General features: G+C 43.4%; 2 protein-coding genes across 2 annotated transcripts in view; one reads left to right on the forward strand and one right to left on the reverse strand.

Moving 5' to 3' along the window:
* Positions 1 to 24: 24 nt before the first annotated feature.
* The window catches only part of zgc:77375 (uncharacterized protein LOC402927 homolog), a 24,278-nt gene continuing 2,137 nt past the window's right edge, over positions 25 to 22,165 (reverse strand). The window contains exons 2-9 of the mRNA XM_049575454.1: positions 20,444 to 20,635; positions 18,691 to 18,803; positions 12,252 to 12,345; positions 12,142 to 12,175; positions 5,673 to 5,847; positions 5,419 to 5,592; positions 1,371 to 1,548; positions 25 to 1,156 (exon numbers count right to left, since the gene is read on the reverse strand). Coding sequence (XP_049431411.1) covers positions 968 to 1,156; positions 1,371 to 1,548; positions 5,419 to 5,592; positions 5,673 to 5,847; positions 12,142 to 12,175; positions 12,252 to 12,345; positions 18,691 to 18,803; positions 20,444 to 20,635 — 1,149 coding nt within the window. The 3' untranslated portion in view covers positions 25 to 967. The remainder of the gene's footprint in view (positions 1,157 to 1,370; positions 1,549 to 5,418; positions 5,593 to 5,672; positions 5,848 to 12,141; positions 12,176 to 12,251; positions 12,346 to 18,690; positions 18,804 to 20,443; positions 20,636 to 22,165) is intronic.
* LOC125888057 (GATA zinc finger domain-containing protein 14-like) overlaps positions 12,356 to 22,165 on the forward strand; it is a 63,069-nt gene continuing 53,259 nt past the window's right edge. Inside the window, exon 1 of the mRNA XM_049575237.1 lies at positions 12,356 to 14,563. Coding sequence (XP_049431194.1) covers positions 12,390 to 14,426 — 2,037 coding nt within the window. The 5' untranslated portion in view covers positions 12,356 to 12,389 and the 3' untranslated portion in view covers positions 14,427 to 14,563. The remainder of the gene's footprint in view (positions 14,564 to 22,165) is intronic.

Consider the following 22,165-nt stretch of genomic DNA (forward strand, 5'->3'; position numbering starts at 1 on the left):
AGAGCAACGTCAGGCTCACATCTCAGGACAGTTTAACAATATATTTTACTGTTATCAATAAAAGCTCACCTTCATCATCATCATCATCATCATCTTTTGATCCAGAGGGCACTCTGATTGGTCAGATCAAATCTCCTAACAATCACAATAAATAAATAAATAAATGAGACCAAACAGATGAGACTGTTGTGATGAGGTGACGGAGGTGGAGATGTTTTTAAACATTGATATGAAACACGTTCCCTACGTTCATGGATCCAACAGTAAAATAATCACTAATAAAATAAATTACGAATTTGAATTTACAAATGAAAAAAAGTAAAGATGTGAACTGAACACTAAAATGTAAAATACAACTGTTCATATGTAAAATAAAACATGTTTTTATTTTATTTTCTGTCATTTCAACATGTCTCCAACCATCAGGTGGTGCTGTTAATAAAAATTATTGTTAATGTTAATAAAGTATTTCTGATTCAGTTACTCTGTATCTGTCCATCCATCTGTCCAATCTGTCTGTCATCTATCTGTCTGTAACTCCTCTGAACACTGAGGATGATGAATTGAAGCATAATTTCTTTTCACAAGAAGTTTTTTATTTCAGTAAAATATAAAATATGAAAGTTCCACATGTAATTAAATTATTAATAATAGAATCATATTAAACAGAAGTTAGACCAATAAAGATTATTCAGTGTTAAAGGGTTAAAGTCCAAGGTTAGGTGTGTCAGAGGTGTCTGAGGTCAAGTGGTGTCAGAGGTGTCCGAGGTCAAGTGGTGTCAGAGGTCAAGTGGTGTCAGAGGTCAGGTGGTGTCAGAGGTGTCATAGGTCAGGTGTGTCAGAGGTCATTTGTGTCAGAGGTCAGAGGTGTCAGGTGTTTTCAGAGGTGTCATAGGTCAGGTGTGTCAGAGGTCAGAGGTGTCAGGTGTTTTCAGAGGTGTCAGGTGGTGTCATGTGGTGTAAGAGGTCAGGTAGGAGAGTTCTCCTGCTGCAGCAGCAGGTCGACGGCAGCCTCCACGTCCTCCACGACGTGATGCGGCTCCACCAGGTCAGGCTCCAGCACTAGGTCTCTGTGACCGTGGAAGATCGTCTCCGTGACCGCGTTGCTGCGGTCGCTAGGTAACGGAGAGTGAGGATTATAGACACCTGTACACACCTGTGAACAGGAAGAGACGTGGTTATCAGATGGTCAGTGCGAACATCAAATTGTGTTTTAGTGATGTCACTGCGATGTCACCACATACCCAGATCTCGAATACTAACTTTGTGGGTACAGAGGTAAACAAAGTGATGGAGGAGCAGTCGACCAGAACGGTGTCAGCTCTCCATCACTAGTCGCCGTCTGACAGGAAGGTCAACATTAAACGTACCAGAATGGTTCGACACTGAGCAGCTGGACACGCCGCCTCCTCCTCCGCCATCACCATTGCCACCTGACTCCCCATTCCCTTGGCAACAAGCTTGGTGGTAGTTGTCATAGCAGCATGTTGCTGAGCCAGGTAGCGGTTGAACAGGTTAGCACCGTAGATATCTGTCATCAGGTTGTCGCTAGGCAAAAAGAGGACGGTTTGGTTACATTTTCCTCAGCGTTCTGTGTCAGGGGTGTCAGAGGCCAGGTGTGTCAGAGGCCAGGTGTGTCAGAGGTCAGAGGTCAGGTGTGTCAGAGGTGTCAGAGGTCAGGTGTGTCAGAGGTCAGGGGTGTCAGAGGCCAGGTGTGTCAGAGGTCAGAGGTCAGGTGTGTCAGAGGTGTCAGAGGCCAGGTGTGTCAGAGGTCAGGTGTGTCAGAGGTCAGAGGTCAGGTGTGTCAGGTGTGTCAGAGGTCAGGTGTGTCAGGGGTGTCAGAGGCCAGGTGTGTCAGAGGTCAGAGGTCAGGTGTGTTAGAAGGGTCAGAGGTCAGGTGTGTCAGAGGTGTCAGAGGTCAGGTGTGTCAGAGGTGTCAGAGGTCAGGTGTGTCAGAGGTCAGGTGTGTCAGAGGTCAGGTGGGGCCAGAGGTGTCAGAGGTCAGGTGGTGTCAGAGGTGTCAGAGGTCAGGTGTGTCAGAAATCTGTTCATCTCAACACAAACCAACAGCGATGACCTCCGAACGCCTCGAAACAGTGAGGCTGTGTTACCGATGGTTACCTGATGGCGTAGATGGTGTAGGTGGCGTTTCGGGCCGTGTAGTTGCCCGATGGCATAGATGGTGTGGGTGATGTTTTGGGCGGTGCAGTTACTCGATGGCATAGAGGGTGTAGGTAGTGTTGCAGGTGGTGCAGTTACCCGATGGCATAGATAGTGTGGGTGGTGTTTTGGGTGGTGCAGTTACCTGATGGCATAGATGGTGTGGGTGGAGTTTCGGGCGGTGCAGTTACTCAATAGCATAGATGGTGTAGGTGGTGTTTCGGGTGGTGCAGTTACCCGATGGCATAGATAGTGTGGGTGGTGTTTTGGGTGGTGGAGTTACCTGATGGCATAGATGGTGTGGGTGGTGTTTCGGGCGGTGCAGTTACCTGATGGCGTAGATCAGGCCTATTCAACTGGCGGCCCACGGGCCGAATACGGCCCTTTTGATTTTTTTTATGGTCCGCCAGGCCGCCAGTAAATAATAGTGTGGAAAATTATTCAACAACGGTTCTGATCTAACTCGTAAATATCTACATTCTGTGGTAAATCTCGTGATATACGGGTGAATGGTATGTAGCCAATCACGCAGCCAGTCGCAGCCAATCGCACCAATCACATCGCTGCTCTGCAGTTGCCTGGCGAGAGCGGTCAGCGGAGGTCAGCACTAACATGGCGCTCTCAAAACCGAAGAAGCGGAAAATTGACTCAGAAAACCGCCAGTTCCAGAGCGAATGGACAGAGAAATATTTCTTTTTTTTGCCAGCCACGACGAGTACGAAGCCGGTATGCTTACTGTGCAATGAATCCATATCTGTTATGAAGGAATACAACCTGAAGCGGCACTACAACACAATACACGGCTCCTTTTCAGTGCGATTTCCAGAGGGCTCGGATGAAAGGCGAAGTAAAGTACAACGTCTGCTAGCTTCATTTCAACAATGTCAGGTTGCCCTTGGACGCTTTTGCACGGAGCAAGAGAGGGCTATGATCGCATCCCTTCGAGTAGCCTGGACACTAACACGGCAGAAGAAGCCTTTTACAGAGGCGGAGACGGTTAAAGATTGTATGCTCGCTGTCATCGATGAAGTCGTTATTGATGAAAAAGTGAAGGAAAGCGTCGTCTCATCGATTAAAAAAGTGCCTCTCGGACACATCAACTCTTCGCAGAGTGGAACTTCTCGCAAAGGATGTGTCAAGGAAGCTTTTGGATGACCTGAAAAAAACGGATTTTATGAGCCTCGCTGTGGATGAATCAACTGACTGTACTGACATGGCTCAGCTGTGCGTTTATGTCAGATTTCACGACGGAGTCTGCTTTAGAGAGGAACTTTTGAGGCTTATTCCAATGGAGGGACACACCACAGGTGAGGTGATGTTTCAAAAGATTGTCGGATTTTTTAACGAGCATGAACTGGATTTACAGAAAGTTTGCCTTTTGGTCACGGATGGCGCTCCAGCTATGATTGGTAGATTACAAGGGCTGACAGCGAGGCTGCCAACCGTAGCTCCACACATGCAGTTTTTACACTGCATCATTCATCAGTCTGTGTTGTGTTCAAAGCTAAGCGGTGATCTGAAAAACACCATGGACACTGTCATGAACATTGTGAATTTCATCCGCTCAACCTCCAGCCTACAACACCGTCTTTTCCGTATGATGCTCGCCGACATGTTTGCGGAACACACGGACTTGCTTGTTCATAACGATGTCAGGTGGCTTAGCAAGGGAAATGTCCTGGACCGTTTCTGTGACCTCCACCAGGAGATTGTGTCTTTCCTTCGCGTGTAAACACAAACGGGCAGCAAGCCTCCTGGAGCGAATGCTGGATGAACAGTTCATGGCGGAGGTGAACTTTCTGTGTGACATTTTTAAACACTTGAACACCCTGAATCTTGAGCTGCAGGGACGAGAAAAGTGTATTGCTGATTTGGTTGAGAGGCTTTGTGCTTTCAAAACAAAGTTAACCATCTTCTCAACAGACCTAACATCAAGAGAAATGCTGCACTTTCCACTGCGTGGATTCATGAACACAGCACCGGGCACAAATAACGCCCATCATGACAGATTTCATGACAAAACTGACTGAGAACTTTACTGAGAGATTCCAAGGGTTCAGCATTCCCATTGAGGTGTTGCACTTTGCTCGTGACCCTTTTCTGTCAAACCGAGGCAGGCTTTTGTGCAAAAGTAAAAGTGGTGATGCCTTCTATTGTTGAGAGCATTTTCAGATGGAAATGGTTGATGTGCAGGCCTCTTTTGCTTTAAAACAGCACTTGCAGTCTGAGGTGCAGAGACCTTTGGTGTAACCATGTGAACAAATTCCAGTACCCCACAGTGAAGAAAGTGGCCGTGCTAATAGTGACAATGTTTGGGTCCACTTATACATGTGAGTCCAGCTTTTCACATATGAATGCCATAAAAACAAGAGCACGTTGCTCCATGACCAGTGAGAAGTTGCATGAGTGTCTGAGGATTGCCCTCACTACATATGAGCCAAACTATGTTGAAATAGCAAAGGCAAGACAGTGTAATTTTTCCACTAACCTGAATGTGTTTAAAATGACAGCAGTGTGATGTATGCCATTTTTTACATCACAGGAGGCATGTGATGCTGTCTCTGACAAATATATCTCTGAAATATGACAAAACTGACTGAGAATTTTACATACTATTGATGACAGCATCCCTCAGATTTAAACCGTTTATGTGCAATTCTCCTTTGCTTAAAACAGCACTTGCAGTCTGAGGGAGAACTTTTATCACTCTCTGTGACAACAGTTATGTTTATGTTAATTATTTTTGTCTGTTCTACTGTGCAGCTAGAATTCATTATCTCATGTTAGGCTGTTATGAACAGTTTCATTTATATAAATATGGACCTATTTATGTTTTTTTATTTTCCCTGTTTTACTGTCCAGCCCTAATACATTTGACTGTGGGTATGGTTTGGAATTGTTTATCTGATGTTAGCCTATTGTGAAAACGGTCCCATTTGTGGTCTGATGGCTTTGTTGTATTCACCTTGAACATGACATTTATATAAATATGGACCTTTGTTTAAAAAAAAGTCGCCTTCTTTATTATTAAGAGTTATTATTTTAGCCATTTAGCCATCAGTGCGGCCCACAAACTCCCAGTGATTTTCATATTTGGCCCTATTGTTAGTGAAGTTGAATAGCCCTGGCGTAGATGGTGTGGGTGGTGTTTTGGGCGGTGCAGTTACTTGATGGCATAGATGTGTGGGTGGTGTTTTGGGTGGTGCAGTTACCCGATGGCGTAGATGGTGTGGGTGGTGTTTTGGGTGGTGCAGTTACCCGATGGCATAGATGGTGGTCAGCTGGTGGTGGTTCTGCAGCCTCAGCAGACGAGCGGCGTACTGGTATGTCAGCAGGGCGGGTTTTCCAAGCAGCGCCTGGTACTGCAGCTCATGGCCCGTCAGCTTCCTGTAGGCTGACTCCAGACACAGCAGGAACATCCCGTGACCAAACCTACAGCAGCACAGGTCAGGGGTCAAACCTCATCATCCTGCCTGGAGATTTGAACCGACTTCCTGCGACGTGTTGGTTACCGTGGTGATGGCGCCTCGGCCATCCACATCAGGTCCACGTTACAGGCGAGCACCGGCAGCTGGGACGCCACCTGAGCTTCGTACATGCAGCCTGGTCTTCCATTGGTCAGCAGCACGTCGATCAGCAGCTGCAGGTTGGTCTCCCATCTGATTGGCTCTCCGAACAGGATGATAGCTATGGCGACACAGGTAGTCAGTGACATGGCGCCAAAATAAGAGCCAGGAAACTTAGGCTCAATACCAAACCACTCCCTACCCACTGCCACTTCAGTACCGAGTGTCACTCCAAATCAAGTTACACTCGCAGCTGCGGAGGGCACGCCTGATTAAGGGGAAGTGGGTAACACTTTATAAGACAGCCCGCGTTTCAGAGTGTACCTGTCGCCCACTTTTTACATGTACTTCCCCGGGAGTTAGGGTATAACTCCTCCCGGTCACTTACCACATACTTTGCCAGGAGTTAGAGTATAACTCATCACTTATGAAAGTTCCCGAAACTTATGGTTTAATTTCCTCATATGAATCTGTATATGTATGAAGTGCAATAAAAACAAATGCTTTTGCCCTTTGCTCATGGCAGTTGATTCAGTCACTCCAAAAGTAGATCAGGAGCCAGAGCCTTCAGCTATCAGGCTCCTCTCCTGTGGAATCATCTTCCTGTTACGGTCCGGGAGGCAGACACCGTCTCCACATTTAAGACTAGACTTAAGACTTTCCTCTTTGATAAAGCTTATAGTTAGGGCTGGCTCAGGCTTGCCCTGTACCAGCCCCTAGTTAGGCTGACTTAGGCCTAGTCTGCCGGAGGACCCCCCTATAATACACCGGGCCCCTTCTCTCCTTCTCTCTCTCTCTCTCTCTCTCTCTCTCGCTCTCTCTCAATTCAATAAGCTATAAAAAAAAGATTAAATATATGATATATAATACAAAATACACCAGTCTACAATACAATACACCAATATATAATATAGAAAAAAAATGAATAAAGAAAAATGTAGATTGTGAGTTACAAGGACTGTAAATATAGACAGGTGTGTCAGGTGTTGTGATGGTTGTCCCTCAGGCTGTGGCATAACCTGACATATGTTGCTGCTGCTAAGCTGCTGACTCTGTTCTCTCCAAGGATGTGTTGCATTTTAGTTTGATCAGGCAGAGAATCAAAGTCAGTGACTTTATGTTTTATTTTTGAGAGGAAGTCGGCTCTGATGTGTTCATACTTGCTGCAGTGCAACAGGAAGTGTGTCTCTGTCTCCACTTGTCTGTGTGGACAGAGCTCACACAACCTGTCCTCTCTGGGCAGCCAGGTCTGCCTGTGTCTGCCCGTCTCTATGGCCAAGCTGTGGTCACTGAGTCTCTCTCTCTCTCTCTCACTCTCTCTCAATTCAATTCAAATTAGCTTTATTGGCATGAATGTTATCAACCGTTGTTGCTCTCTCTCTCTCTCTCTCTCTCTCTCTCTCTCTCTCTCTCTCTCGTATCCTATTACTGCATCTTGCTAACTCGGCCATTCTGGATGTCACTAACTCGGCTTCTTCTCCGGAGCCTTTGTGCTCCACTGTCTCTCAGATTAACTCATATCACAGCGGTGCCTGGACAGCGTGACGTGTGTGGTTGTGCTGCTGCCGTGGTCCTGCCAGATGCCTCCTGCTGCTGCTGCCATCATTAGTCATTAGTCATACTTCTACTGTTATTATACACATATGACTATTGTCACACATGTATACTGCCAGATATTAATACATACTTTCAACATATTGTACCACAGTAGCCAGAACTATAACTATAATATTATTACTTTCAATAATGTTGTTGTAAGATACTGTCATTACCTGCATCTCTCTCTCTCTCTCTCTCTCTCTCTCTCTCTCTCTCTCTGTGTCATGTGGATTACTGTTAATTTATCATGTTGATCTGTTCTGTACGACATCTATTGCACGTCTGTCCGTCCTGGAAGAGGGATCCCTCCTCAGTTGCTCTTCCTGAGGTTTCTACTGTTTTTTCCCCGTTAAAGGGTTTTTTGGGGAGTTTTTCCTGATCAGCTGTGAGGGTCATAAGGACAGAGGGATGTCGTATGCTGTAAAGCCCTGTGAGGCAAATTGTGATTTGTGATATTGGGCTTTATAAATAAAATTCATTGATTGATTGATTGATTGATTAATTTTATGTAGCCTATGTGTCATCAAGCAATTTCACCCACACTCCAAGGTTTTCATATTTATGTTTTGTTTACATTTCATTGAATGAGTTTGAATATGAATATGTCAAGAAATGGCTCTATATTCTGTGAATTGCCTAATTAACGGGCAGGCTGGAGTACAAAGCAAACTTACCTCTCTCAAGTGCACATCTATGGAAGTCTTGTAGTGCCATCCGAGGACGAAACACAAACAATACAGTAATGTAATAATATAGCCTACATAGGTGCTGTTCTCACATCTACAGCGTACTTTCACCAAAATTTACAGGGAAACTAAGCAGTACTTTCCACCTAAGTATAGACTAACAGTGGGGACTGGGCTGGATTATGAAGTTTGCACTGTTCTCCCCTCCTTAGTCTGTAGCTTGGCACTCAGATGTTAACCCTTTAAACACAGTTAGCTCAATGCTTCACAAGGTAACAATATCACCAGAAAATAATACAAAGACGAATCAAAGTGTCCCTGACAAAAAATAGCAGAGTCCTTCTGTTATAAACTGTTCAGTTTAGTTTTAATCCTTTATTGTGATAAATGCACTTTTTGGCCTCTAGGTTCCCAGCGCAACGCAGGGTGGCGAAGCCCGCGCAGAGCTAGTTTCGAGCAGCGCAACCCGAGGCGCGTGTTTGGTTCTATTCACTTTCATGTCACAAACTAATATCATGCAACATGTCATCAGATAATTTTAGCATACAATAAGAAAACATAATTGAACATGATTAAATTGAATGTTTTATTCCAAATATATATATGTTCACAGAGACAGGATGAAGTATTCCATGCTGAGAAAAACTGTACAGTTAAAAGTTATTTATCTGCTCACTTTGTGTTACTATGATGTATTTATGTGATATTGATTATGGCCATAAAACAATTGAAGTTGATGATGCAAAACAGTAATAGCTCTGTTTCTACACAGGTGAGGTTTTTGAGATCCTATGGAAAATTACATATGGATTTGAGATTCTACCTGACGAGAGAGATGGTGAGCCACTCATGAACCTGATCTCTGCCTTGACCCAAGGAGTTGGATCAAGATCACCTTTTAGCCGCAGGAGTCCATCCATTCTTCCATCTCCATCACTTGAGCGTCACACTCCAGTGTGGTCGTAGTATCACGACGACCTTTTCCACTTGACTTCTGACTTAAAGGCCTCTAGTTTTGCAGACTGGGCGAGGCGGAGGCGCAGCGCACTTGTGCTTCGCCAACTGGGTGTGGCCAGGTGGATTTTGTAAGTTTGGCACACCGTGCGCCTGGCGCAGCTACTCCTCTTTCCCACCTCCGTTGCTCCTACCTGCGCAAGTCTGAAAGAGGGAGGAGAGAAGGCGTGGAGTGGGTTTTACACACATCACACCAATCAAATGAGCCCCTCTCCTCGCCCTTAAATGCACCGCGCGAAGGCGTAATGAGAGTTTACTCAGTTCGCCATGGCAGAAGAGAGCAGCAGCGTCAGACAGCCAAACTTCTCCCAGGAGGAAACTGATGTTTTGGTCCGGGAGGTCCAAGCTCGCAGTGTCTGAATATACTGAACTGCGAGCAGACCTCCACGGGCTGATGATGCAAAGGTAGCCTGGGAGGAGGTCACCACAATTGTAAATCAATGTTGTGTTTCTCTCGTGCGCACTCTCTCTCTTTCTCTCTCGCAGTCTCACTCTGTTTCTTTTCTTTTGACTTTTCTAAGATGCCAGATGCTGAATATATACTCCCTATCTGATGCTGTGGCTGTTTGTGGTTGGCTGAGAGGGATGTGAACTCATTAGTTTGCAGCTGTGTTAATCAAATCAGGTTGGGTTTCCATTACGCGTGCCAAACGTGCCAAACGGTGCCAATCCCCTTTGATCTGACATCAGATGTGACAGGACAGTCGATATAGAGATACATTTATGTGCTGATTGCAGATAGTTGCATTGAATAGTGTTTTTTGGGTATTTATTGCATCGTTAATGTGCCTGACATTCTGGAGACCTGACTGTGAGGTTCTGGTGACGTGTGCGCACTGTCCGCCGGTCAGCCAAACTTTAATTACACCAGCTGCGCCAGACACTTTGATTCGTCTTTGTATTATTTTCTGGTATATTGTTACCTTGTGAAGCATTGAACTAACTGTGTTTAAAGGGTTACCTATGTGTCATCAGGCAATTTCACCCACACTCCAGGGTTTTCATATTTATGTTTTGTTTACATTTCATTGAATGAGTTTGAATATGAATATGTCAAGAAATGGCTCTATATTCTGTGAATTGCCTAATTAACGGGCAGGCTGGAGTACAAAGCAAACTTACCTCTCTCAAGTGCACATCTATGGAAGTCTTGTAGTGCCATCCGAGGACGAAACACAAACAATACAGTAATGTAATAATATAGCCTACATAGGTGCTGTTCTCACATCTACAGCGTACTTTCACCAAAATTTACAGGGAAACTAGGCAGTACTTTCCACCTAAGTATAGACTAACAATGGGGACTGGGCTGGATTATGAAGTTTGCACTGTTCTCCCCTCCTTAGTCTGTAGCTTGGCACTCAGATGGCTACATAAAAGTGACTGAATCAACTGCCATGAGCAAAGGGCAAAAGCATTTGTTTTTCTTGCACTTCATACATATACAGATTCACATGAGGAAATTAAACCATAAGTTTCTGGAAATTACATAAGTGACGAGTTATACTCTAACTCCTGGGAATGTGACCGTGAGGGATACTCTAACTCCTGGGAAAGTATGTGGTAAGTGACCGGGAGGACTTATACCCTAACTCCTGGGGAAGTATGTGGTAAGTGACTGCGTCGTTATACGCTAACTCCTGGGAAAGTGGACGAGAGGTACACTCTGAAATGCAGGTTGTCTTATGAAGTGTTACCGGGGAAGTGTATAAAAGAGAAGCCAAACCATGGGACGCCCTCGCCACTCTACCAGAAAAAGGAAGCAGATGTAACCATGGATACCGACAGATGCTTTGTGAAAGCAAAATAGAGCAACAGGCTATTAAATAGACATTTAAACTTGAATAAGTCAGATAAGGGTTACAGTGCAGCGTCATTCATTAATCTGGGTGTGACAAAGCCACCCCACACATCGCCAACCTCCAGGAGGAGGGGATGATGTGACGGAGCGGCTCTTTCACTGACTGTGGGCAGCGTGCACACGCACACACTCACACTCACACTCACACTCGTTCTCATTCATTTCCTCGTCCACACTCCCTCTTCATTAAATTTTAGAAATAAAACCACTCGATTATCCCTCTGTCTTTGTAGCGCAGCCAAGGGTGCACATTTGGTGGTTCTGCATATATTTATATCCATACATTCACTCGATCCTTGTATCACTTACCTTCCAGAATATGTTACATATTCATCTGAGTAACATTTTTGCTCTGTTAAATAGTCTGTTCTCGTGCCTAATGATCATGTGACCTGCATTGTTACGTTTCTTGGATGTTAAATTAACTTTTGTTGTGAATAACTTGTGGGGGTTAAAGGAGAACATTTATGAAAATCATGAATATTTTGCTTTATGTTTATTTTGAGTTTAGAAAGCTGTAAATTGTGTTTTGGTTAGTGAATGTGCTGATTGTATTTTTGTGTGTGAATAATATGCCTAGTGGGAGGGTCATCTGGTTTAAAGGAGGCTGCTCTGGCCCTGGATGAGTCAGTCTTGTTGTGGTTACAGAAGAGGTAACACCTGCTTTACCTCCAGACTGTGTGCTGGAACCTGTGTTTTTGAAAAAGGTATTTTGAGTTATTGAAGAACTCTCTTTTTTGGACATGTTGACATTTCGTGAAGAATATTTTTCCATGTTTTTTTCACTTTTTGTAAATATCACTGTGTGCACTTTGGGAGGCCGGCATAATAAATCACACCATCACAATATTTTTCCGACTACTCTGAAGAAGACGCAGTAGACAGGGGGATTCACATGAACGAACATGAATGCGCAGCCGGACCGGCTTGTAAACAATGGGCTGGAGATCAACACAGAGAGGGTGTGTGAGGTCATGCTATGCTCCAGATGAAATTACACCTCTAGTTCTTCACATAGCAATTTTTAAATTCCTTCAATCTAGAAATGATGAATTTTGCTTATTGCTCCTTTAATATAGCACAGCTCCGCCTGACTGCGCAAACAGAGGGGGAGTGGATAGGTGAGGGGATAGGGGCCAATTTGGGATTGGGCCCTCAAGAGAGTGTTTGAAGTTAAACGTATGATGAAGGTCACCTGTGACATCATCACCGTACGAGTCAGAAACAGGAAGTAAACATGATAAACAGAATGTACCTTGTATCCGGGGGAGAGTCGGAAGAGGACACGCCTGAAACACAGGAAACAACGTCACATGAGTGATGTCACCTGAGAGTGATGTCACCTGTCACAGGTACGCTGCTCACAGGAAGTGATGGGCTCCTGTTGTGCTCCATCCTGTCCAGCAGAGGGTGGTGTTTTCTGAGCTGCTCCACACTCACCACCTTCTGAAACCCCAGACTGACACCAACACAGTCAAGACTGAAAACACTTGCTATGATCACATGACCCAATGTCACACACACACACACACACACACACACACACACACACAGAGAGGCAGTAACAACAGATGTAGTAAATGCAGACTTAGTAACAACAGATGTAGTAACAATAGACGTAATAACAAAAGACATGGTAACAGCAGAAGCAGTAACAAGACAAGTATTAACAGCATACATAGTAACAACAGACATAGTAACAACAGAAGTAGTAACAGCAGACATAGTAACAGCAGAAGTAGTACCAACAGACGTAGTAACAACAGAAGTAGTAACAACAGAAGTAGTAACAGCAGAAGTAGTAACTACAGACGTAGTAACAACAGACGTAGTAACAGCAGATGTAGTAACAGCAGACGCAGTAACAACAGAAGTAGTAACAACAGACGTAGTAACAGCAGAAGTAGTAACAACAGATGTAGTAACAACAGAAGTAGTAACAATAGACGTAGTAACAGCAGAAGTAGTAACACCAGACGTAGTTACAGCACAAGTAGTAACAACAGACGTAGTAACACCAGACGTAGTAACAGCAGAAGTAATAACAACAGGCGTAGTAACAGCAGAAGTAGTAACAACAGACGTAGTAACAGCAGACATGGTAACAGCAGAAGTAGTAACAACAGAAGTAGTAAAAGCAGAAGTAGTAACAACAGATGTAGTAACAACAGAAGTAGTAACAGCAGAAGTAGTAACAACAGATGTAGTAACAACAGACATAGTTACAGCAGAAGTAGTAACAACAGATGTAGTAACAGCAGACATAGTAACAACAGAAGTAGTAACAACAGAAGCAGTAACAGCAGATGTAGTAACAACAGACGTAGTAACAGCAGAAGTAGTAACAACAGATGTAGTAACAACAGACATAGTAACAACAGAAGTAGTAACAACAGAAGCAGTAACAGCAGATGTAGTAACAACAGACGTAGTAACAGCAGAAGTAGTAACAACAGATGTAGTAACAACAGACATAGTAACAACAGAAGTAGTAACAACAGAAGCAGTAACAGCAGATGTAGTAACAACAGACGTAGTAACAGCAGACATAGTAACAACAGATGTAGTAACAACAGACATAGTAACAACAGAAGTAGTAACAACAGAAGCAGTAACAGCAGATGTAGTAACAACAGACGTAGTAACAGCAGAAGTAGTAACAACAGATGTAGTAACAGCAGACATAGTAACAACAGATGTAGTAACAGCAGAAGTAGTAAAAGCAGATGTAGTAACAACAGATGTAGTAACAACAGACATAGCAAAAGCAGACGTAGTAACAACAGAAGCAGTAACAACAGATGTAGTAACAACAGACGTAGTAAAAGCAGACGCAGTAACAACAGACGTAGTAACAACAGACATAGTAACAACAGATGTAGTAACAACAGAAGTAGTAACAACAGATGTAGTAACAACAGAAGTAGTAACAACAGATGTAGTAACAACAGACATAGTAACAACAGATGTAGCAACAGCAGACATAGTAAAAGCAGACGTAATAACAACAGACGTAGTAACAACAGATGTAGTAACAGCAGATGTAGTAAAAGCAGACGTAGTAACAACAGACATAGTAAAAGCAGACGTAGTAACAGCAGAAGTAGTAACAACAGATATAGTAACAACAGACGTAGTACCAATAGAAGTAGTAACAACAGACGTAGTAACAGCAGACGTAGTAACAGCCGACATAGTAACAACAGAAGTAGTAACAACAGACGTAGTAACAACAGATGTAGTAACAGCAGACGTAGTAAAAGCAGACGTAGTAACAACAGAAGTAGTAACAACAGACGTAGTAAAAACAGACGTAGTAACAGCCGAAGTAGTAACAACAGACGTAGTAATAACAGAAGTAGTAACAACAGACGTAGCAAAAGCAGACGTAGTAACAACAGAAGTAGTAACAACAGATGTAGTAACAACAGACGTAGTAACAACAGATGTAGTAACAACAGACGTAGTAAAAGCAGACGTAGTAACAGCAGAAGTAGTAACAACAGAAGTAGTAACAACAGATGTGGTAACAACAGCTGACGTAAAAAAAAAACCTGGAGTAAAAAGTTCATTCATTCATTCATTCATCTTCTAACCGCTTCATCCTCTTGAGGGTCGCGGGGGGGTGGAGCCTATCCCAGCTACATCGGGCGAGAGGCAGGGTTCACCCTGGACAGGTCGCCAGACTATCGCAGGGCTGACACATAGAGACAAACAACCATTCACGCTCACATTCACACCTACGGACAATTTAGAGTCACCAATTAACCTGCATGTCTTTGGACTGTGGGAGGAAGCCGGAGTGCCCGGAGAGAACCCACGCTGACACGGGGAGAACATGCAAACTCCGCACAGAAGGGCTCCCACGCCTGGGATCGAACCGGCAACCCTCTTGCTGTGAGGCGAGAGTGCTAACCACCACACCACCGTGCCGCCCAGTAAAAAGTTTGTTTTTGTTAATTGTTGTGATTTGTTTGTACTTGCTGTTGTGACTGAAAGAATCAGCTGACTGATGTTGTTCTCTGGAGCCTTTGTGCTCCACTGTCTCTCAGATTAACTCATATCACAGCGGTGCCTGGACAGCGTGACGTGTGTGGTTGTGCTGCTGCCGTGGTCCTGCCAGATGCCTCCTGCTGCTGCTGCTGCTGCCATCATTAGTCATTAGTCATACTTCTACTGTTATTACACACATATGATTATTGTCACACATGTATACTGCCAGATATTAATACATACTTTCAACATATTGTACCACAGTAGCCAGAACTATAATATTATTACTTTCAATAATGTTGTTGTAAGCTACTGTCATTACCTGCATCTCTCTCTCTCTCTCTCTCTCTCTCTCTGTCTCATTGTGTCATGTGGATTACTGTTAATTTATCATGCTGATCTGTTCTGTACGACATCTATTGCACGTCTGTCCGTCCTGGAAGAGGGATCCCTCCTCAGTTGCTCTTCCTGAGGTTTCTACCGTTTTTTCCCCGTTAAAGGGTTTTTTGGGGAGTTTTTCCTGATCAGCTGTGAGGGTCCTAAGGACAGAGGGATGTCGTATGCTGTAAAGCCCTGTGAGGCAAATTGTGATTTGTGATATTGGGCTTTATAAATAAAATTCATTGATTGTTTGATGTATGTATATAAAATGGCAGATGCTGTTTGACCTGTCTCAGTGGTTCAGTCCGATCAGTCCAGATTAGAGTCACCAATTCAGTATCTGACCAAATGTCTCCCCTTCTGTCCCTGAGATATGATGTTAAAACATGATGATGTCACAGTCAAGCTGACTGTTGAACTTTTGACCTTCATTATTTTATCTCGTTAGACATTTGTGAAAAATTCCATTGTATGAATTCTTCAGGTATTGCCAAAAACATGTTTTGTGAGGTCACACTAACCTTACCTTTGACTTTCAACCACAACATTCTAATTATTCTTAAGTCCAGGTGGACGTTTGTGTCAAATTTAAACTCCCTCTAGCTGGTCTTGAAATATCGTGTTCACAAGGACGAGATCAAAATACGGACGTACAGACGTACAGATGTACATACAGACAACTCAAAAACACGATGCCTGCAGTCTCAGCTATCGCCAGCACAGAGCACTAAGACAGTTTGACAGTTTGGCCACTTAGACTGTATAAGGGCCCAGGGCCCAGAAAGTGGTGCTACAGCCTCGGTTTTGTAAACATGAGTACAAACTATGAGCCTTAAGGTTCCTCTGTTAAACTGTGAACTGGAGACAGTGATCAGGTTCTTACTTCACTACATCTCTGCCCTCATTACAATAGTCTGCTATAAACACAGTGACTGAGGCAGAGGGGGAGGAGCTTCTCAACACCTGCCTGGAGAAAGAGGAAGCTTCACCTGTTCGTTAGTCACATGACATGATGACAAAATAAAACTAGAATGAGAGGATGCTTCAGAGACAGTCCTTCAGGAGACAGTTCTTAAAAAAAACAAAAACATGTCCTTTAAGAGACAATCCATCAAGAGTAGGTCTTTTAAGAGACAGTCCTTCAAGAGTAGATCCTTTAAGAGATGATCCTTTAGGAGACAATCCCTCAAGAAACAATCAAGAGACGATCCTTTAAGAGACAACCCCTGACCATGTCTGAAGACAGAGTCTATGAACCAGGTGACAATAAAACATTTGCTCATCCTTTATTTTAACGTTCACATCTGTGTGTCGCAGGTCTGGCCAATGGGAGCGCAGCATGTATATGTACAGTGGTGGAAAAAAGTTTTCGGACACCCCATGCATTTGTGAAATATTGCATTAAGAATCACTCTTAGGTCTTCAGGTGCAATTTCTTTTAGTACAGTCACAGCCAAAATACTAAATAAATCCTAAATTTTTTTTTAGGATTTTAGGAAAAATTTTTGACTGTGCCTTGAAATTTAAAAAACAGATTAGTTCAGTAGTCAAATCAAGCTTCTTTCAATTAAGGCTACTTAGTAAGGCAAAGCCCTACCTCCCCCCACTTGATTTTGAGAGGGCAGTTCACGCTTTCATTACCTGTCGTCTGGACTACTGTAATTCTCTTTATGCTGGATTGGACCAGCAGTCACTGAAACGCCTGCAGGCTGTCCAGAATGCAGCAGCCAGACTGCTGACAGGAAAGAAAAGACGTGATCATATCACCCCAATACTGGCCTCCTTGCACTGGCTCCCTGTCCAGTTTAGAGTTCAATTTAAAATTTTATTATTTGTTTTTAAAAGCCTAAATGTCTTAGCTCCATCCTATCTATCTGAGCTTGTTCAGCTTCACACGACAGCCAGAGCACTGAGATCAAGCAACCAGCTGCTGCTGGCCTGTCCCAGAACTAAACTTAAAAACAAGGGTGACAGAGCCTTTTCCGTTGTGGCGCCAAATTTATGGAATACTTTACCATTCCATATAAGGGCAGCCCGAACTTTGGAACACTTTAAATCTCTTTTAAAAACCTACCTCTTTTCGCTTGCTTTCACCTCTAGTTGAGACAGATATGTCTTTTACAGCTTTTATTTGTATTTAACCTGTACTCTAGTGTTGATATTTTATTGTCTAAGCCTATTGTTGATCTTACTGATAATTTTTGTGGTTTTTGCTATTCACTCACTCTTTGGATGAACTGTACAGCACTTTGGTCAACCGAGGTTGTTTTTAAATGTGCTATATAAATAAATTTTGACTTGACTTGACTTGACTAAAAAAGCCATTAAAAACTTAAAATTGATTGGTTCCATAAAAATACATAAGAAATTTTGAGTATTGGGTCATTTTGGTACCAGTGATGAAGGTCGTTCTGTTTATTAAAAGACAAAATTTTTGTTGCCAAGCTTCGTGTCTACATAAAACCAGCACATTTGAAAGTTCTTCAGACACAAAAATGGCTAAAACAAGGAACCTAATGCAGGGTACACGCCTGAAGATAAAGATTCTCAGCCAGGAAGGGTACAGCTGCCGCCAGATAGCCAGGAAGTGCAGATGCAGTCCTTCAGCAGTTGGATACACTCTGCCGAAATACAGACGAACCAACAGCTTGGAAGACAAACCAAGATCTGGGTGTCCAAGGGTTTCTTCAGCAAGAAATGACCGCATCCTGATCCGCATGTGCAGGCAAAACCACCGAATGACATCACAGGAGCTTCAGCAGCAGTGGTCAAACCAAACTGGTGTCCAGTGTTCCACCCGCACTGTACGTGGCCAACTTTTAGATCATGGCTTAAGGTCCTACAAGGCTATCAAGAAGCCCCTGATCAATGAGAGACAGAGGTTAGCCCGGCGTCGTTGGGCCCAGGCACACAAGTGAAAGGCTCGTGGGGAACATGCCAGCCAGGATTAGAGCTCTGCTACGTGCCAATGGCAGGACTACTAAATATTAATTTGATGATGTGATGGTTTATTTATTTTTTGTTCAGTTTTGAACACATTCTCTGTTATTTGTTGACTTTGATACTGACAATGTTGAGAACTGACATATTGAAACTGTCAAGAATTTAGTTTTGTTAGTTTTTCTTGTACACAATAAACAAAAAAATATAATTTGTATTTGTTTGTATCTGTCTAATGCAGCCACACCTTTTGAAACACAAAAAAGATTTTTCCACAAATATTTCATGATAATATTTGAGATTGTGTAAAATTTTAAGGGTGTCCGAAAACTTTTTTCCACCACTGTATATAAACACGAATGTGTGGATGTCTTATTTCTTTAATGGACTCCTGAATGTGATAGAATCAACAACACTACAGTACCCATGAACCTCAGCTGCTGTTACCATGGAGACAAAGACAGTCAGGGGTTAGTGATGTGAAGGATACGTGTTGGCGATGTCCGTCACTGGTCCCTGTCCAGACACCAGGACACATTTATCGTGAAAACTCTTCATCATCTGCAAAGGACTGTGGGAAAGAACCACCTGCTCTGGGGCAACCTACAGGGACAGGGAGGTCCCATGATCATGTTTATCCAGTCACAGCAGTCACTGAACAACAAAAAAATATTTACATTTCATAAAAAAACAACAACAACCAATCAAACAAGGAGCTGATCCTTCTGAGGGGTATTCCAGGTAGGAGGTTCAACAAACTCTGAGTCTAACCCTGAACTCTGAGTTGATTTACCCTGAGATGGGAAACTCTGAATTAACGGTTCCAGAACAGCTGATCTGAGTTAGTTCAGTCAACTCTGAGTATGTTCACTCTGAGTTAAGCCGACAATAAAAAGCCATCATCAATGGAGCTCCGACTCCACGATTCACCATGGCAACAGGTCAATAAAAGACAGCGCCTCCATTTTAATCCAGTGGATGCAGAGATATTAATGCATGTGTAGCAGACGGTGCACGTTTATCTTTAAAAGAAGAGCCTGAGTCAGAGCGAGGAAAGTGTCAATAAGTTAACCATAAAGTTAATAAAAAAGTTTATTCATCATTTATCAGACTTACATTTCCTTAATGAAGATAAAGTGGTGGAATCTGACTGTGTATCAGGCTGTAGATACATTACATTATATTAATAATATATCATAATATATTTGTTCAGATTGAATCTGATGGGGAAAAACACAGGAGGCAGAAGATTTCAAACATATAGGCTAGGCTATAGATCAAAGACATAAAGACATGACTGTAAACTCACAGTCTGACCCAGTAATAATATGTTTGGTGATTTGCACCTGAAAAGACGTTGAGGTTAAAATACAGTAGATTTGAAAATGTTGCACATCTATTTGTATCTTGACTCAACAGCACTCAGTGACTTTATTTCAGCTACAAATGTAGTAAATGTAAAGACAGTGAAATGCTGCACCATTGCTCACTCAGAACTATGAACATATAATCCCCAATATTAGGCTATAGGAGTTATGTTCCATCAGTGCGACCAGTGACATCAGTGATAGAGATCATTAGTCACTGATACTACGTGTCTAAAGCTTCATACCCATTTTAACATTTAAATAATTAGACCTACACATTATGTGCAATAAACATGTGGAGCTGCTCTGACAGACTGACAGTCTGATCCTTGTGCACAGTGTTATAAAAATAATAAATATAAAAAGGACAGAGGTTTGATTCTGAGCTGAGGCTGAATTCTCGCTGTGTAATATTTGAATGTAAAGACAAAAGCTGATGTCCAAAGAAATGATTGATGTGCATAAATTCAGTAACTTCAGACAGTCCTGAGTAACAAACTAATATCCAGCAGGATTTAGACTGTGACAGACGGTAAATCTCCGCTAATGAATGCGCTTCGATACAAGCTTTGACACGGACTGAATGAATGAGGAAATGAAACAGCGTGTAAGAGGGAGGAGACAGAGAGAAACTCAGGGTTTATTGAAGAAAACCTGTCAGCGAGCAGGTTATGTTCACAGAGTCTGTTACCATGGTGACTGACTCAGAGTTTCAGTTACCTCTCTGTCTGGAACTGATAACTCAGAGTTTCCCTCATCTCAGGGTTAACTTACTCAGAGTTTTCACTAAACCTGCTTTCTGGAATACCCCCCTGGTAATCAATATATGAGTCTATGATTGGCACCAGGAGGGGGTGGAGCCTTCTCCTGTCCTACCTGGATGTCCAACAGGTGAGACAGCTGCTGGGCCTTGTCATGTCTCTGACAGCTTCCTGCGTTGGTGACAAAGACAATGGGAAAAAGGAAGTTGTTGTTTTGGTCCACAAGCTTCCGGAAAGCTCGTTGAGCTGCTGGAATCAACGAGCCACCGCGAAGCAGGACGCCATCTATGTCAAAGAGGATGCCCGCCTGATGGAGACAGATGGATGAGACACACAGCCATCCAGGTCGTCAGGTAAAGAAGACAGTTTGTGTCCAAAAGAAACAGACTTCAAAAGATGATTAGACATCATTATGATGTCGTCATTATTGCATAGATTTCATATTGACACACCCTCCTGTTCTCCGAAATCTACTACAGTTCATACAGCCTGATCTGTGTTCTGTGTTCTGAATACAGTCAGTGTCACAGTGCATAGGCCAATTTGAACAGGTGGGTTTTGGGGTGGATTTGAAGGATGTTATGCTGTCGGACAGTCGAATGTGTGGAGGTAGGGAGTTCCAGAGCCTGGGGGCAGTGCAGCTGAAAGGACTCATGGTACAGAGGTGTGAGGTAGGGATGGTCAGGAGACCAGCAGAGGAAGGTAGGTAGTGATGGAGGTGGGAGGAAGGGCAGGGGAGGGTTTAGATGAGATGTGGACCTGTGCAAATGAAGACCATGGTGACAGAGGATTGTGCCCAGGGGAATGAGGTAGATGATGAATAAAAGTGGACCCAATACTGACCCCTGGGGGACACCCAGTAAAACAGCAGAACATCTCGACCTGTGGTTCCTCATCTGGACAAACTGTTGTCTGTCAGTAAGATATGACGTAAACCACGAAAGTGCAACACCAGTGATCGAAATTTCAGCCATGTGTTCCAGGAGTAGTGGGTGGGAGATGGTGTCAAATGCAGCACTGAGATCGAGGGGGATAAGGAGGGTGAGCAGTCAGCTGCACGGAGGAGGTCGTTGGTGATTTTAACCAGGTCTGTTTCAGTACTGTGTTTTGGGTGGAAACCAGATTGGAAGGGTTCATGGGGGTTGTTTTAGTCAAGGTGGGACTGAAGTTGAGCTGCAACCACCTTCTCCAGGATTTTGGATGTGAAGGGGAGGTTAGAGTTTAGCCTGTAGTGGTTAAGGTCAGCTGGGTCAGCACTGGGTTTTTTGAGGGTGGGTGTAATTGCAGCCAGTTTAAGGTTCGAGGGTACAGTTGCAGTGATCATGGGGGACATGGATGGCAGGCAGGCTTTGAGGAGAGTAGTGGGGAGGGGATCAAGCTCACAGGTGGTTGGTTTTGCTTTGCGAATGAGCTCAGCAGTGGTTTCTTATGTTGGAGGGGTGAAGGTGGAGAGGGGGCTGATGAGCAGTTGGCCTGTTGTGACCGACCAGGGTGGGTCCTTTGAGGAGGTGAAGGAGGGCTGTAGCTGTACGTGCATGGTGTTGATTTTGTTAATGAAGATGTCCAGAGAGGCAGAGCACTGATCAGTAGGAGTGTTTGGGTGGAGGATTTTAGGAGGTTGGAGTAGGTGGCAGTGGAAAGAGCAATATTTTCCTCATGTTTATATTTAGACCTCTTTATATTTACACGTTTATATTTACACCTGTTTATATTTACATCTGTTTATATTTACTCATGTTTAGATTTACACATCTTTATATTTACTCATGTTTATATTTACACCTGTTTATATTTACTCATGGTTATATTTACTCATGGTTATATTTACACGTTTATA

The sequence above is a fragment of the Epinephelus fuscoguttatus genome, linkage group LG1 (assembly GCF_011397635.1).
Source record: "Epinephelus fuscoguttatus linkage group LG1, E.fuscoguttatus.final_Chr_v1".
Taxonomy (NCBI): domain Eukaryota; kingdom Metazoa; phylum Chordata; class Actinopteri; order Perciformes; family Serranidae; genus Epinephelus; species Epinephelus fuscoguttatus.